At 41.9% G+C, this 16,506-nt stretch overlaps 2 protein-coding genes across 2 annotated transcripts; one reads left to right on the forward strand and one right to left on the reverse strand.

Moving 5' to 3' along the window:
- Positions 1–5,220: 5,220 nt before the first annotated feature.
- On the forward strand, positions 5,221–6,887 carry LOC121759186. Its single transcript, XM_042154687.1, has one exon. The coding sequence runs from the start codon at positions 5,344–5,346 to the stop codon at positions 6,742–6,744; it is 1,401 nt and encodes a 466-aa protein (XP_042010621.1). The 5' UTR covers positions 5,221–5,343; the 3' UTR covers positions 6,745–6,887.
- Positions 6,888–8,969: 2,082 nt separating this feature from the next.
- On the reverse strand, positions 8,970–9,356 carry LOC121757894 (zinc finger protein ZIC 2-like). Its single transcript, XM_042153354.1, has one exon. It carries the CDS (start codon positions 9,354–9,356, stop codon positions 8,970–8,972), a length of 387 nt encoding a protein of 128 aa, XP_042009288.1.
- Between the last annotated feature and the right edge of the window lie 7,150 nt (positions 9,357–16,506).

A 16,506-nucleotide genomic window follows, 5' to 3' on the forward strand; every position in this document is an offset into this window, starting at 1 on the left:
GTCGGATTCTGCCAAAGGCGGGTTTGGTACACTTGTGGTAAAAAAAAAAAAGGACAATAATTGTGAGAACAACAATTTTGACCACTCAAAAATACCTTTATCAATGCAGTGAACTAGTGCAATTTTGGATAAGAAAGGATTACCATTGACATGTAAATATGCGATTGTTTGATGAAGGTAAAATGATCAAATTAAATAGAATTGGTAAGCGAAGTTGATCATCAAGAATATTAGTGGCATTCAAACGTCACAAAATTAACACAAGTAATATTGAAGGTAACAAAAGAGAAAAACTAGCAAAAACATACTCCCTCTATCCCGGCCTAAGCGAGACGTTTTTATTTTGGCACATAAATTTAGATAGTGGTGTTTAGTGAATAAAATTATTAAAAGTAAAGTAAGAGAGAAAGTAAATTTAGAAAGAGAAAGAGAGAAAAAAGAAAGAGAGGATAAAGTAAGAAAGAGAAAGAAAGAATAAAGTAAGAAAGAGGATAAAGTAGGAGAGAGGAGTGAGTTTATTGTTGCCAAAAAAGGAAACATCTCACTTAGATTGGGACATACCAAAAAGGAATTCGTCTTACTTAGGCTGGGACGGAGGGGGTACAATAATATCATGTAGCACATGTTAAAACTCTTAAATCTTGTCCCACATCGACTTGGTGACGATCCTAGCTTGTCTATATAAATATGGATAACCATCACCCTTATATGGCCTTTTAAGGGGTGGGTGGCTCATTTCTAATATGGTATCAGAGCGAGCCCAAGTCGATGATGGATTTATCTCTTTACCTCTTCTCTTGCCTACCCACGTGATGGAAGTCAGATGTGTCTTTCCGGCCCACACGTGAGGGGGCATGTTAAAACTCTTAAATCTCTTTATCTCTTCTCTTGCATACCCACGTGATGGAAGTCAGATGTGTCTTTCCGGCCCATACATGAGGGGGCGTGTTAAAACTCTTAAATCTTGTCTCACATCGACTTGGTGATGATTCTAGCTTGTCTATATAAGTATGGATAACCCATTTCTAATAGCACAATCTCTTTAAATGTGATCTCGTGGTTCATAGCCTATTCAAACACCACTCACACGGCAGATTATACAATCTCCCGAAATAAGATAATCAAAGAATGATCTGATAACCACACAAAAAAGAAAAACAAAATCATGATAGCAAACAATAACTAAACCATAGCCCTAAACTACGATAGTTGGTAGTTTCTTGGAATTTATACACTGACTTATGTCATGCCCGTCGACAACGACTAGAAAATTCAAATCAAAGCGAAAATTAAGATCAAGATATCCTTCATACTCGAAGGAAATGATTCACTAATTTAAGGATACTGCGGTGAGAGAGCTAGGGTAAGTGGTATTTTTGGGAATTAAAAATTGTTATAGCCACAAATAGAAAAAAATAACCAAAAGAAGTTATGCGAAGGCAAACAAACCAAACTAAATCAAATCCCTGAATTGCACTAGCAGATAATATTTAGAAAATTTGAAAGTGAAAATGGTTAGTTAATTTATCAAAGTGATGCCTAAAATTGAGATATCGTGACAAATTAAATGACTTGCTCATTTTAAAATATGTGAAGATGCACATATCCATAGCAAAAATTCAGAGGCTTGCGCAAAGAGATGCATTCTTAAATAGTGGAAAGGTGTGTGTGTGAGTGTATACATTAAGAGGTGCGAGTTGTATATATTAGTATGCCGTAGTGTCTAAGTTGAAACACCACACTATTCATCTTTGATCTCTATTTCATTTAACTCATTTAATATAATTTTCTTAAATTTTTTATGATCAGAATGAATGTCTCTACTACAGATGGATGAAGCAGTAACTTAGTAGTGTAGATAATAAAGCAACTCTATTAGGTCTTACTTCAACAAACCAATGAGTAGTAACTTAGAAGTGAGGATAATAAAGCAATTCTAGTAAGTCTTACTTCAACAAACCTATGCAGTTAATTTGCTACTATTATTGATTTACTTATTAGATTCTATCAAGTTTAGAAATAGTATAATAATTAACATATTAGAAATGTGGTTTTTGAAAAAATTTGGTTTCTGTTTAGTACTTACTATATATAGGGTTGGAACGGTACGGTGTACCGCGTCGAAATGGTCATACCGCATACCGTACCGTACCGTGCGGTATGACCAAAAATCATACCTTTATCGTACCGCTTTTGTCGGTATACTGCAATTGCGGTATACCGAAAAGTCGGTATACCAAAATTTTGATATCGTTACCGTACCGCTTTGGTGGGAAATAATAAACTCGGGGTAAAGTTCGTGATATTATTTGTCAATTTCAAAGCTCGTAAGAAAAATCCAACTTTTTTAAAGTTCTATGATATTAGGTGTCAATATCCCTAAAATTTATTTTAGTAGAGTTAGTATCCCTCCATTCTAACTAAGATGACTCCATCCTTGGGTGGCTTGGTATTTTATTTAGTTTTATTTTATGTATTAAGTGGAGGGAGTAAAGTAAGAGAGTGAAAATAAAGTAGAGATAAATGTGTTTTCATTTTAAGTAATGAGTTATTTGAGTTGGAACAAATCAAAAAGGAAAGTGAGTCATCTTTAATGAGACGGGCGGAGATATTAAATGAAAATTGCCTTATTCAATCCGTCAACATTGTGAATCATTGAGAGAATCTCCAGTAAGACTGGACGTCAAATAGCCCTCACATAGCCTTCCCACTGCCACGTCATCAGCACTACAATTCTCCTGCCACATCAGCTTGCCACATCAACTGGACATCAAATAGCTCTCACATAGCCTTCACACTACCTATCCACATCACTAATAATAATTATATAATTTAATTTACACTTGTATCAACATACGAAATTTAATTTACGAGACAAATACGGAAAATTCGAATAATAATATTAAAACTTAAAAAGTACATTAATTTTAAAAAAAAAGTACAATAATTTAAAAAAAAGTACAAAAATTAAAAAGTACATTAATTTAAAAAAGTAAAACAAAATCACTCCTCGCCGCCGTCCTCATCTCCGTCGTCGCCCAGCGCTTCTTCACCGTCGTCGCCGCCGCCTCCGTCGCCACCTACGCCGCGGCTATTCCCGCCGATGTCCCTCCTCATCGCCTCCAATTCTTCACGCTGGCTCTGGAGCAATACACGAAGAAAATCCTTCATCTCGGGGTCCACCGCCGCTTGGAAGTCGGCTAAGGTCTTCACCATTTGAGCGCGCGTTTGTTGGCGCGCGAAGAATTTAAGCTCCTCGGTAGACCTGCCGAGGGGGGATGTCGAATGGACCCCCTGGGAACTCGGGGTGCCCCCCCTCGCAACCTGTTGCGCCCGCCTTTGGCCAACCGGGCGAGGTCGGCGACTGAACGAACGAGGAGTCGGGACCTCCTGGGCCGTCTCGGGGAGGTCTGTCGAACCACCGCTGCTGCCGCTATAATCTCCGGTATAGTTCAGTTTCTGCCTCTTCGGCCAGCCAGCGTCGACGCCTGCCCGGAATTTCTCCTACTCGTTGAGCACAACGTAACAGTTCCAGTAGGTGAACTCATGGTACTTCTTCTGCGGATCGGGATAGGCTCTCTCCGCAATCCTCCTGCAGTCTTCCTCTGTTTGGCCACTGGTCTGCATGCGGAGGGCGTTGGCGTACAAACCCGAAAATCGAGAGAGGCCAGACCTGATTCGGTCCCAGCACTTCCGGACCTCCTCCCCGGTGCACGGTCTCCCTTCAGGGCAAAATGCCCTGTAGGCTGCGGCTACCTTGGCCCACAAGTTGACGATCCTCTGGTTGTTCGAAACGAGAGGATCGTCGCAGACACTCACCCACGCTTTGGCAACCGCAACGTTCTCCGCCTCCGTCCACTTCCTCCGGCCCCGAATTTCGGCCTCCGGCTGCGACGACTCGCCGACCTTCTTGGCCTTGCCCTTCTTCTTACCCCGCCCTACTCCCTGGCTTTGAATGAGAGTTTCCGGAACCTCGTTCATATCAAAACCCAAGTCCGCTAAGGAGAAGGTCTCCGTATACTGTGCATCCGTTGGGGTCGATGTGTGTGAAGAACCGGTGGAAAAATCAAAAGTCGGCCGATAGGCGTTGTCCCCCCCGTGCGTCCCCTGCGCCGGGGGAATCATCTGTTGCGCCGGTGGAATCATCTGCTGCGCCGGTGGCTGCATCCCGGGTGCCCACCCCTGCATCATCTGCATAGGGGGCTGCATGCCGGGTGCCCACCCCGGCATCATCTGCTGCCACGGGTACATGTTGTAGTACCCGGTCATCGGAGGCCAACCACCTCCCCCAGGAGCCGGGGAAGTATGGGACCCTACCCCGGGAGTCGGGGGCGTCTGAGACCCTACACCGGGAGGCGGGGGAGTCTGAGACCATCCCCCGGGAGTCACTGGAGTACCTTCGTAGTTGTTCTCCATTGCTCGTTATTGATCTTGAACAGAAAGTAAGGTAGAGAGAGTACTCGTTAAAACAAGTGGTGCGAATGAAAATGACGTTCAAAGCGCGTATATATAGTGTTTTCAAAAGAAAAAAAAAAAATAAAATCTGACGCCGGTTTGACGCCGATCCGGGACCCACAATGGCGCCGTGAGGATCAGCGTCGGAACCGGCGTCATCGCGCGAATCGGCATGGCCACGCCGATTTTGACGCCGATTTCGCCGACGCCGGTTCCAATGGTTCGGCGTCAGAACCGGCGTCGGCGAAAAATCGGCGTCGCGATTTTGACGCCGGCATTGGAGATGCTCTGAATCGTCCTCCCCTCTCCTCTCTTATCCTTTTCTTCGCAAGGAAAAAAGGCGATTTTGTCGTCTTCGCGGCCCTCACACTTCACTCCGACATCATGTGAGAGGGTTAAATTAAGATATACAGTAGTCCGTTGAGGGGAAGCCTTAACCCACTGACTGCCAGAAATCTATCTCCCAAGATCTCACCCTTGCACTTGAGAGATGAAAGTAACTATACGACGACAGTGGAATTTGAACACAAGCTCGTCATAGTAAGATCTGCCCTTTTTGCCCCTGTCTTATCCTTTTCTTAATCAATTATCAATTCCCTAAAGTGGGGCCCATGTCACCATTCTTCCGCACGAATTTCTCCATTTCCCCATCCCCATCACCTCACCCTCACCACCTGTCCTACCACGTCAGCACTAAACCATGGTTGCACAAAAACAAATGGTGCAACTACTCCCCCCCTTTATCAAAACCCCCCTCATCCAGCTAAATAAAATCCCTCTACTCCATTTTCTCTCACACAAAATGGCCTCTTAAAACGGAAACACAAATCCCCCTCTCTCTCTCTAAATTTTTGCTTCCTCTCTCCTAACAAACGCTAACGTGCGCCTATGGAGAACTACCCGTACAACTCTTCCTACCAGGAGTCCGGCGACTCCTCCCCCCGCTCTGGCGAGATCGACTTCGAGAATCCGCCGCCGTGGGAGGATTCGCAGGGGAACCAGCCGCCGCCGAATTACAAGGTCAAGTTCATGTGCAGCTACGGCGGGAAGATCCACCCACGCCCTCACGATAACCAGCTCTCGTACATCGGAGGCGAAACGAAGATCCTCTCCGTAGATCGCAGCATCAAATTCGGCTCTCTGCTCCCCAAGCTCACCGCTCTCTGCGATTGCGACAGCATCTCGTTCAAGTACCAGCTCCCCGGCGAAGATCTCGACGCTTTGATTTCCGTCACGAACGACGACGATCTGGAGCACATGATGCTCGAGTACGAGCGGCTGTACCGGATTTCGCCGAAGCCGACGCGGTTGAGGATTTTCATTTTTCCGACGCTGAATCAGAGCTTGAGCTCGTCGACTAGGAGTTTTGGCTCCGATGATGTTAAATCGGAGAAGGAGAGGTTCGTGGAGGCGTTGAATTCTGCGCCGATTGTCACTGCGCAGCCGCATACGGTGGCGGCAGCGGCTCCGCAGCCGCAGCCGCCGCCTGGTAACGCCGATTTCCTGTTTGGATTTGAGAAAGCGAATGCAATGGCGCCGCAACAGCCGATTCAGCATCAGATGATGGGGAGAGCTCCGGAGATGGAGGATCCAGTGTTCCTTCAAGCACAGGATGAGCGGTCGATTGCGATGGATCCGATCCAGAAGCATATTCAGGATCTGCAGCGGCTGAGGCTGGAGGAGCAGCAGCAAGGAGTCTACCGAAGAAAAAGCGACGATAATCTCTCCGGCGGCTATCCACCCACCGAGTACTACAAATTGCCGGAGAAAGCTCCTCCGCCGGGTCCTCACTGGCCTGACAACAGGCAAATCCCCGGCGGAATGTTCCCGGCGAGCACCGAGCAGCCGGTTTACATGATCCAGACGCCGGCGGGTGCGTACCACGCGCCGATGATGAGGCCGATGGCCGGAGCTCCGCCGCAGGGTTATTACGCCGTTCAGCGCATGCCGCCGGAGCAGCAGCAACAGCAGCAGATGTACAATGTGATTCCGCATCCACAGTCGGCGGTGGCTTCGATGGCGGCGCCGCCGCCGCAGCAGCAGAAGGCGGCGGGATATTCCGAGGGTTTCGGGATGGTGAGAGGGGTGGCGGAAGCAGGGTACGCGCAGGTGGCGTATGATGTTGGGGCGGGGAGGCAGGTGTTGTACACCACGACGCAGGGGGGAGTGATGGGGGCTGCGCCGCCGCAGTATCAAGGCGTGGTGAGCGGCGGCGAGATGAGGACAGCTGGAGGGTATAATCCGGATGTAGGTGGGAAAGGTGTCCCCAAAGTTACGCAAACTTTGTGATTTTGGTCAATAATTCTGCTTTTTTATTGGAAAATAATAATAATAATGATTTGAGTGATGTGTTTATACGCTATAATATTTGTGTGTTTCTGTATTGCTTTTGTATATTTATTGAGATCAAATTACTTCCTCCTTAGTTTTAAGATTTCGCATGCTAAATAATACAGCAAGACAAAAATATCACATAATATAAGAGCATGTATATAATGTTACATTTTCAACCAAGAGTATCAATACATTTTTTAATCGACAATATTTTTTACTGTATTTCATTGCCAGTGATATTTATATTCCGTATAATTTTTTCATTATTATATCATATGCAACTCCAATAAAAACATTTTACTATAAAATAATTTAGAATAAATTTGAATATTAGTATGATTTTCTAACTAATTTTTATAATTATGAGACAAATCAAAATTATTAAATTTTATAATTTTTTTGACAATTTATATAATAAAAATTTTCAATGTCACGAGGCTTAATGATAGAAATAAATGAAATATACATAGATAATTATATTTTTAAAATTTAGCAAAAAGAATTAGTCATATACGCTTTTCATTCTATATTATTTGAGATATTTATTTACCAATACAAATTTTAAGAAAATTATGTTTAGAGGATATAAAATAAGTAAAATTAAATATTATATTTTTTATCATGTAAAAAATACTCCTTCCGTCCTCAATTAGAAGTCTCATTTCTTATCGGCACAGATTTTGAAAAATGTTAAGAAAAGTGAATGAAATGAGTCACTGGAATGTGATACATTACTATTTATAGTAAAAATGAATTGGAACTACTATTGAAGGACAAATTAAAATTAAAAATAGGATTCTTGTTTGTAGACGGAGGGAGTATAAAAGAAGTAAAATTTGAGTATTTTGTTTTTTTTAATCATAAAATAGAGATACTCAAGTGACTTGGGAGTTAGACAAACACACAATGAATGCGAATTACTCCTTGTAAGTAAATTGTGAAGGAAGATGTAGTATCTTTCTTCTACTACTACATCATTTTATGATACCCCAAATTTCCACACGTTTTATATAAGTTTTTAATTAGAAATCTAGAAGGAACTTGCCATGTTGTGTATAAGTTTTTAATTAGAAATCTAGAAGGACCGCCTCAATAGCCCCGCCCTTTTTTTTCCACGGCTCCAATTTATTTGTCCGCGCCCATAAAAAATCTAATCCGCAGCTATAAGGTGGACACTTCCAGTAGCCCCAAAAATTTTATCCACTTATCATTTTATTTTTTTTCGTCTATATTAAATCAATTAAAATTATCGGAATGTAAATAATTAGAAAACGAGGTAATTGAGACCGAATATTCATTGTATTGGAAACAGTAAAATTATACAACGAACATTTAAACACAATACACATAAAAAAAACGCCACCGTCTACTCAGTGGCGGAATCGGATTCCTCCTCCTCTTCTCTGCCGCCTCCCCTGCTGCAGCCGGCCGCCCCAGTAAAACCCTCATCAGACAAGCCTAGCCGGCTCTGGATCTATCGTAAGAGTTTCTAGTATATACCCTTGATGACCGGGTCGGTTGCGGTCTCGTAGAAACGGCAGTTGTCCTGCAGTTGTTTCAACAACTGCACATCTATGTTCTCCCTCAAGACCTCGTGGGGACCAGAGGCCATGGGTTGCGGTATAGGGGCGGGCTGCGGGATGTGCGATCCAGACGCGGCCGACGATAGGCGGGAGGAACTTCCAGCCACTCTAGCGCTTCGGATAGAGGCTTGTTGTCCCAGAGGGCGTGGGCGCCTAGAGTGTGTAGCGGAGGGCTCTTCGGTTTGCTCGTCGTTGAGGTCGAATGATTGCGAGCCGCTGCCGCTGCTGTAGTCCCCGGCTATGTTGTGTCTAGTACGCTTCGCCCCAGGAGCTCCTGCCCGCTCTTGCGCACAGATGGCCCTGAATTTCGGACAATGCTCGAGAACAAGGTACTCCTCCCACATGGTGAACTTCGGCCAGCCTTCCGTGTTGAATTGGGACATTGACAGCGCCTTCACGTTGGCTTCGCTTCGGCCACTCTCAACACTGAGCAGGTTGTTCTCGTATATGCTCGCGAACCGCTTGGCGGCATGCAGAATCGTAGACCATTTTTGCGGAGCTGCTCCCCGTCACGCGGTCTGGCGCCTCGAGGTTTGAACTCGTTGTATGCCAACAGGACGCGCTTCCAAAAGCTCTTCTCGATCTGATCGGTGCCCACTATGGGTCCGATGTGACGGCATCCCACGCCCGTGCAACAGCAAGGGACTCCGCTTTGGTGTAGTGCACGGCCCGTCCACCCCCTGCTCCCGACACCGCTGCCTCGCTACCGCCGCCCTCATCGCCGCCGCCACCGCCACCGCCGGCGCCGCTGTCACCGTGACTACCGCCTCTTCCGCCGCCACTGCTTTCACCCGCCGCCGCCACCGCCACTGCCGGCGTATCCGGTACGCTCGGACTGAGCAGACCCATCATCGTCTCTAGTGCGTCTCGATCTGCATCGGTTAAAGGAGATTTGCTGGAATGCAAAGGGGTCTCCGGCCGCGGATCGTTAAGCGCGTCGAGGTTGGGTCTGTAATCTCCAAACGCTGAGCGGCTCAAATTCATCTGAAAAGGTTGGGGCGTGGGGCTCGACCTCCACGGCTGAGATGGAGGAGGAGTTGGACTCGATCCCCACGGAGGGGGAGTTTAACTCCAACCCCACGGCTGGGAAGGATAGCCGCCATATCCCGACGGCTGGGAAGGATGGCCGCCATATCCCGATTCGTCGGTGCCTGGTGATTCGTCGTTTCCACCGTGCATTTTTAGAGAGTGAAAGTGTAGAGAGTGAATGAATGGAGAGTGTGTGAAAATGGTGTAAAATGGGTGGTGCGGGAGTGGTATTTATATTACAATTTTCGGGAAAAAAAAATCACCTCGCCTGCCGGCGTGCCTATAGGCACCGCGATCGGGCACCGGCGCGTCCTCACACAACTTTCGCCGAAGGGCCTTCCGCCCCGAAAATGTCATCCGTCTCGGGGCGGACGTCCTCCGCACTATAGATCGGCGGGGCGGCGGCAGGAAGAGGGCGGTCGGCGCCCCGCCCCTATAGTGGACACTCTTAGGCCATCCACAACGCTGTCACTAAACCGTTCCTTAACCGTCCATTAAATTACTATTCGCAGGTCCCACTGTACTTTTTTACTCCATCCCTTAACTAAGGGACGGAACCTGCAACCCTCCGTCCCCTAACCGTCCCTTAAATTACTATTCATTCAATTTCATTTTTATTTTTATTTCCAACCAAATTCAATTAAAAAAACACACTTCATTAAAAATAAAATAAAATTAGAGCATAAAATAAAAGTACAACTTAAAATTAAAAAAATAAAAAAAGACATAATTAAAGTCCTAAAAAAATAAAAATGACATAATTTAAAGTACAATTTTATAGAAAATAAAAAACAACTCCGCCGGCGAATCATCCCCTGAAGGCGGTGGAGGTGCACTGAAGCCGAGAGGAGGCGGAATGCCAAGTTGTGCTGCCATAAACGTAATTCTGTTAAGCCAAGCTTGGTATTGGGCGGGCGTCATGCGGGAAGTGTCCGCCATTGTGGCAGTCATGTACATGGCCATAAGGGAGTTGGGGGTCCCCCCAGCCCGAGCCCGCCTGGCTTGATTCGGCTCGGCCCCTCCTCCCTCTAGCCGCCTTCGCCGTATTTCTCACTTGCGGCCGACGGCGCCCACGGGAGGACCCCCCGGCATCATCTGCCGGGGTGGGCTCAACCTCCTGCGAGGCAAACTCTTGTGGCCCGCTACCCGAACCGCCCTCACCAGACGAGTATTGTCCACTCGCTGTGTGCTTCGAGGTCGAGCCAGTACTGGACCGCACACCGCCGACCCACCTTTCCTCGTCCTTGACGACCTCCCAAACATCGACATATTTGAATTGTTTGCCGGTGTCGTCGAAGTAGACCCGCAAAGCCGACCTCAGAATGTCGGCTCTCGTGGCTCCGCTTTGGTAATGAGCCGCTTCATTCTTGTTGATGGCGCAGAATCGTTTGACCTCTCTGTCGACTCGTCAAAGTGAACGCGGAGCATCTTATATGTGCGGCGGCGGGTCTTTTTCGGCTTAATCTCGTGGTAGGCCTCGGTGGCCTTTTCCCAAAAGCACTTCCTAGGTTGTTGATTCCCGACGATGGGATCGTACGAGACGCTGATCCAGGCGTTGTACACCGCTAGCGTTTCTTTGGGACCGTACGGATGCCGGCCTAGAACCTCCTCCTCCTTCTCGTCCGCGTCCGCCTCCGCCCTGGAGCTTCCACCGCTTCGGCCTCCTCCCCCGCCTCGGCCTTCTTCCAGATTTGGTTCAACGGAATAATCCTCCCGAATCTAGTATAATCCCTGCGAATACCGCAAGGCGGAGGGACGGACGTATACATCCACGTCAAAATTGGGTGGTTGGTACCCCCACGGCGTCGACGAATCGGAACCACCCAATGTGTTGAACATGCTCCCCCAGTCGTCGAACGCGTTGAGATCCCACCCGACGGAGCCGCCACCGCCGGAGCCGCCACCGCCGGAGTTTCCATCGCTGGACATTTTGTGATGAGATGTTAGATGAAAATTGGTGAGGAAATGGAGATGATTTGGGAAGAATAGATGCGTAGTTGTGTGTGAAATGTGGATGAATTAGGAGTATTTATAGAGTAAAAAAAATGGAAAACGGCTATAAACGGTAATATTACCGTTTTAAATTTATTATTATTATTTTTATTTAATTCAAATTTTAAAAAATGAATTGTTGCGTCAGCGTGACGATGCCCACTCGCGGGCCGGCGAGTGGGCGTCACGCATGGCACCGGGGCGTGCCAAGTCGCCTCGGCGCGTGGCGTGACGTCTCGCCATTCGTCACGCCGTGACGAAATACGGAACGGGCTGGGGACGGGCTCCGCAACGCGTCATACCGCCGTCTCGTTCCTTCGTGACGGAATACGGGCCACCCGCGTGACGCGTTGCGGGTGGCCTTAGAACTTAGAACATAGGGACTTGTGCACCTGTTTTACACTTTTCGTTTGATGCTTTGGTATTATATTCTTTTTCAATTTTATTCCACACTAGAATACTCTTAGACCATAGTATCTTATGCCATTCAATGATGGGGTATTTCTAAACTACAAAGTCCTCTTTTATAATTCAAGTCCCCACACACGTATTAATCGACGGCTTCTAAAAATTAATATTCCACCAATTTTTAATACTATAAAATTAACCAAGTATCAAAGAAAAATTAAGAAATGGAATATTATTAATTTGAAATGTTAGAATGAGCTAATGACAAGCTCTAAATATGTTTCTTTCTAGAAAAAGGTTATACTATTATTTATTTAGTACTGTTACTACTACTATTATTTTTTGCAATAATTCAAAACATATTTTTGTTCTATATTCACACTCTAATTTATCGACTAACATACTTCAATAGGGAATACATTCTTTCAAAATATCTAAATATGAAGAAAAATGGAATATGTATATTATTTGTTTTACTTTTAAGACCACTTTTTCTATATTGTATTGTCCTGGATATCTTAAAACCTATGTTTTACAATCATATGTCACAATATACAATGTTTTAATATGACCCACTATTTAAATTTCTGCAATCTTTATATTATCAGTGAAATCCGTACAATTATTGGCCACTAATTCAAGATTAAAAATTGGACCACTCTAATAAGTGGGCCAACAAAAACCTAAAAAACTTATACACTGCAATTTGTTTATGATATTGAGTAGGGATGTCAATCGGGCCAGCCCATCGGGTTTCGGGCCAATCCTACTCGGGTTGCGGGTCAATTGGGTGCGAGCTAATCGGGTTGTGATTTCTTTCGTGTTATAAAAGTTCAACCCTAACCCTAAAAACTCAGGTTTCGGGCTAGCCCAGCAGGTTAATCAGGTTGCTACCGATAATATCAATGTTTTAAAAACCGGACCGGTAGGTGAACCAGCGAAGCATCGGTTCACGGTTCAACTGGTCGGACCGAAATACTGTAGCAAATAGAATATATATATTAATATATAATATATTATTACAAAAATATCAAAATTTAGTGAATGGTATAAAAAATTGATCATTTCGTCAATGATTAGTTTAATTGTGGATTCACTATTAACTAGCCATTATACCTAAACTCAAGAGATTTAGCATAGTGAATCAAATTTAGAATAAATAATCAAACTATATATGACTAGAAGAAGACTTTTCCCAACTACGGAGTAATTTGTAATCATACATACAACTTGTATACTACATTTATCATTGAGCATTTCATTTTCTTATTTCTATCATCTCATGCGTGTGTCAATTGTGAATTGTGCAATGAGTGCATTCAATTAATTCTTCATATTTGATATAATACCGTTTCTTGAAAAAACTCCCACATCGATTTGGAGAGAAAAAGTGGGGCTAGCAATAAATATATTCCCACATCGACTGCAATAGGGAGGTAAAGCTAGAATAGAACCGTAACTATTAAAAGAGCTAATTTATAACCCAACAAAAAAAATAGGCATGTAATTGTTAAAACTGATTTACCGTTGACCGGTTTCCGGCTCGACCGCCCGGTTTTGCTGGTTTGTTACGGTCTGAATGCCTCACGGTTTTTATAGTCGAATCAGACCGGTCGATGTTCCGGTTCATGGTTGAATTGGTTGAACTGATTGGTCCACGGTTCGATTTTTAAAGTACTTGATAATAGGAATATGCGATTAATCTAATAAATAATAATTTAAATTACTAATATTTAAAACATATAATTAATATTTAAAACATTTAATTATGATATACTTGACATATATATATGCTTAGATATACTTGAGATATATATGCTTAAACTCAATGATAAACATGATCAAATGTTAATATTTTAGATGTTTTAGAAATTTAAATATTTTTTAATGAATTTGAAGTTTTTAATTTATTTATCTTTTATTATATTAATAAAAATTTAATATAAAATTGAAAGTTATTTTTTAGTTAAAATTAATCAATAAAGTATCGAATTAGGAGTAAAAAAATAGAATAATAGAAATTTTATATGGTTTTCGGGCCAGTCCATCGGGTTTTCGAGTCTGCCCTAACGGGTTGAGGGTTAACCGGGTTTTTATTTTATCGGGCTATAAATTTCCAGCTCTAACCCTATAAATTTGGCGGGCTATTCGGGCCAGCTCACGGGTTACGGGCTACATTGGCATCCCTAATGTTGAGTAACTATTGACGAACAATTCTATTTAGTTTGTGTTGATAGAATGCATAATATATTTAATGTATTAATTTATGAGTTTATTTAATATTTTTTCAAAATTATTCAATCTTACTTTCTAGTGTTTAAAAAATAATAAAATGAGCAATATATTGCTCATTTTTGGTTACTATCCCACACTTCTTTTTTATATCTTGTCATTATTATATCATTTTATTTACATAAAAATCAAGCATGAGTTATTCATTTACCTAACATATAATTATACTCCCTCCGTCCCGCACTACTCGCACGTATTTCCTTTTTGGGCGTCCCAAGTTACTTGCACTCTTTCCATTTTTAGTAAAAATTTTCATCTATAGCCGTCATTTTTGACTTTCCTATACACTCATTCCTTAATCTCCGTGCCGAAAAGGAAATGAGCGAGTAACTCGGGACGGAGGGAGTATATAATAACATCTAATAAGTATGGGCCTCTTTTTCCATATATACACACACACTTACATAGTGTTTACTAAATTCGTGTAAAAAAATGCAATATTTTGAGAGGCGAAGATGTATTTAGTGATCCAATAATACAAGTTTGATAACTTAATTATCTCAATTTGAAATCATTATAAACATAACGCGGTTAAGTGGATAAAACGTTTCCCTTCTAATCAACCAATCAAAAAAGACACATCGACATCATATCTATTCACCCTTTCTCGGTTGTCCCCTCAAATTCTAAATTCATTCAACTTATCATCTAAAAAATAATTCACTTTTTCATTTATCCTAATATTTTGTTTAGTTCCTATTGTCCACAAAAAGTTTTAAAAAGTTCAAACAAAATTTGCAATATTTAGGCTGATATATGCCTAAAATGATGGTGACGTATACTAATTCTTGTTTCACTTTATCATACAGTAATAATTTCTTAGAAACACAATAAAGTTGGATTTTAGTAAAATATATACTACAATTCTTTCTCAATTTCATTAAGGTCAACTATGAATTTTCTTTAAGTCTATTAATTTATACGTAATAGTCAAATTCAACGAAATCAACAAATAGACTAAGTGATTAAGATATATATATATATACGAGGAGATCACAAACAAAAATCTCCAATAGCCTAATAAAAATTAAGAACATCAATATGGGTTTTTAATAATAATATTATCCTCTGCAATCATTTTAATGGATAATACTATCTTATTTCACCTATTATAGAACGACTCGATCCCACCTAAAAAAACTAAAATAACATCACTTATTGTAGTTGTATCATCTAAAGTCTATGAAGAAATAAATAATGAAGCAGAGTGATAATGAAAGAGACTTGATGTGATACAAGGCCTCATTGTTCGTGTATTGTTTCAAAATTAATTTTTTTAAACATATTGATATAAAAGTACATCAAAGTTAATATTCCATCTGTAAAAATTGGAATTAAAAAAAAAATACCTTATATATGAATTTATCAACTTCCAATTCATTGTTTATATGATAAAAATAACTATAAATTCTAAGTACAAAATTTAATCAAAGAGAAAAATATAGAATTTATGAAAAAGTGAAAGTGATACATAAAATAAGATGTAAAAAAGTGGATCACTGAATCTCTTCAGTATTGTATGGTTTAATACCACAATTTAATATCTGATTGATCAAAGTTTAATACTCCCTCCGTTTCTTCATAGTTGAGTCATTTTTCCATTTCGAGAAGTTTCTTCATAGTTGAGTCATTTCCATATATAGTAATTATTTTCTCTTTCTTACTTTACTCTCTCTTACCTTTTTCTCTCTACTTTATTCACTTTCTACTTTATTCTCTCCACATTTTTCTCTCTCTTACTTATTTTATCTATTTATTCAACACACTCAACATCTTTTTCTTAAACTCCGTGCCGAAAAGTTTCGCCTAAACTATGGTGAAACGGGGGAGTACTTGCAAAGGGGACACGTTAGTTCTATTATAATTAGGGCTTTTAATTTGCTTTCGCAATCCATTTTCATTTTTTAATGCTTCTGTTACTGTCAAATAATATTAAGGGAACTATTGATCTTGGCCTCATGGGTTTAGCATTACATTATTTACATGAAGATTATATACCAATATTAATTATGTAAAATTATTCATTCCTATCTTTGGAGACTTTTTTATTTTTGGAAGGTAGATTTTGTTTTGTAAATTTAGATCATTTGTTGGAGTTATGTAGCTTCGGAAATCAAATACATCACCCTTCGATTTGTTGATTTTTTGTTCTGAAATTGAATTAATATCAATTGGGTGGGCTTATATTTTATCCGAATATGGGCTGGGCTTATAATTTTCGAAGATGGGCTTAGTAACGTCATTAAATTTAAGGCCTTCTTTACTTGGAAATTGGGCTTTTCATACATGCCTTATTTTATAAATAATTTGGGCTTTCATCCATGCATTATAAATGCTGGTTGGATAGAATAATGTAGTACGAGTAGTATTTAAAATAAGTTTAAAATGCTATTTAACAAAATATAAGCAATGT

Source organism: Salvia splendens, chromosome 12 (genome assembly GCF_004379255.2).
Source record: "Salvia splendens isolate huo1 chromosome 12, SspV2, whole genome shotgun sequence".
NCBI lineage: Eukaryota > Viridiplantae > Streptophyta > Magnoliopsida > Lamiales > Lamiaceae > Salvia > Salvia splendens.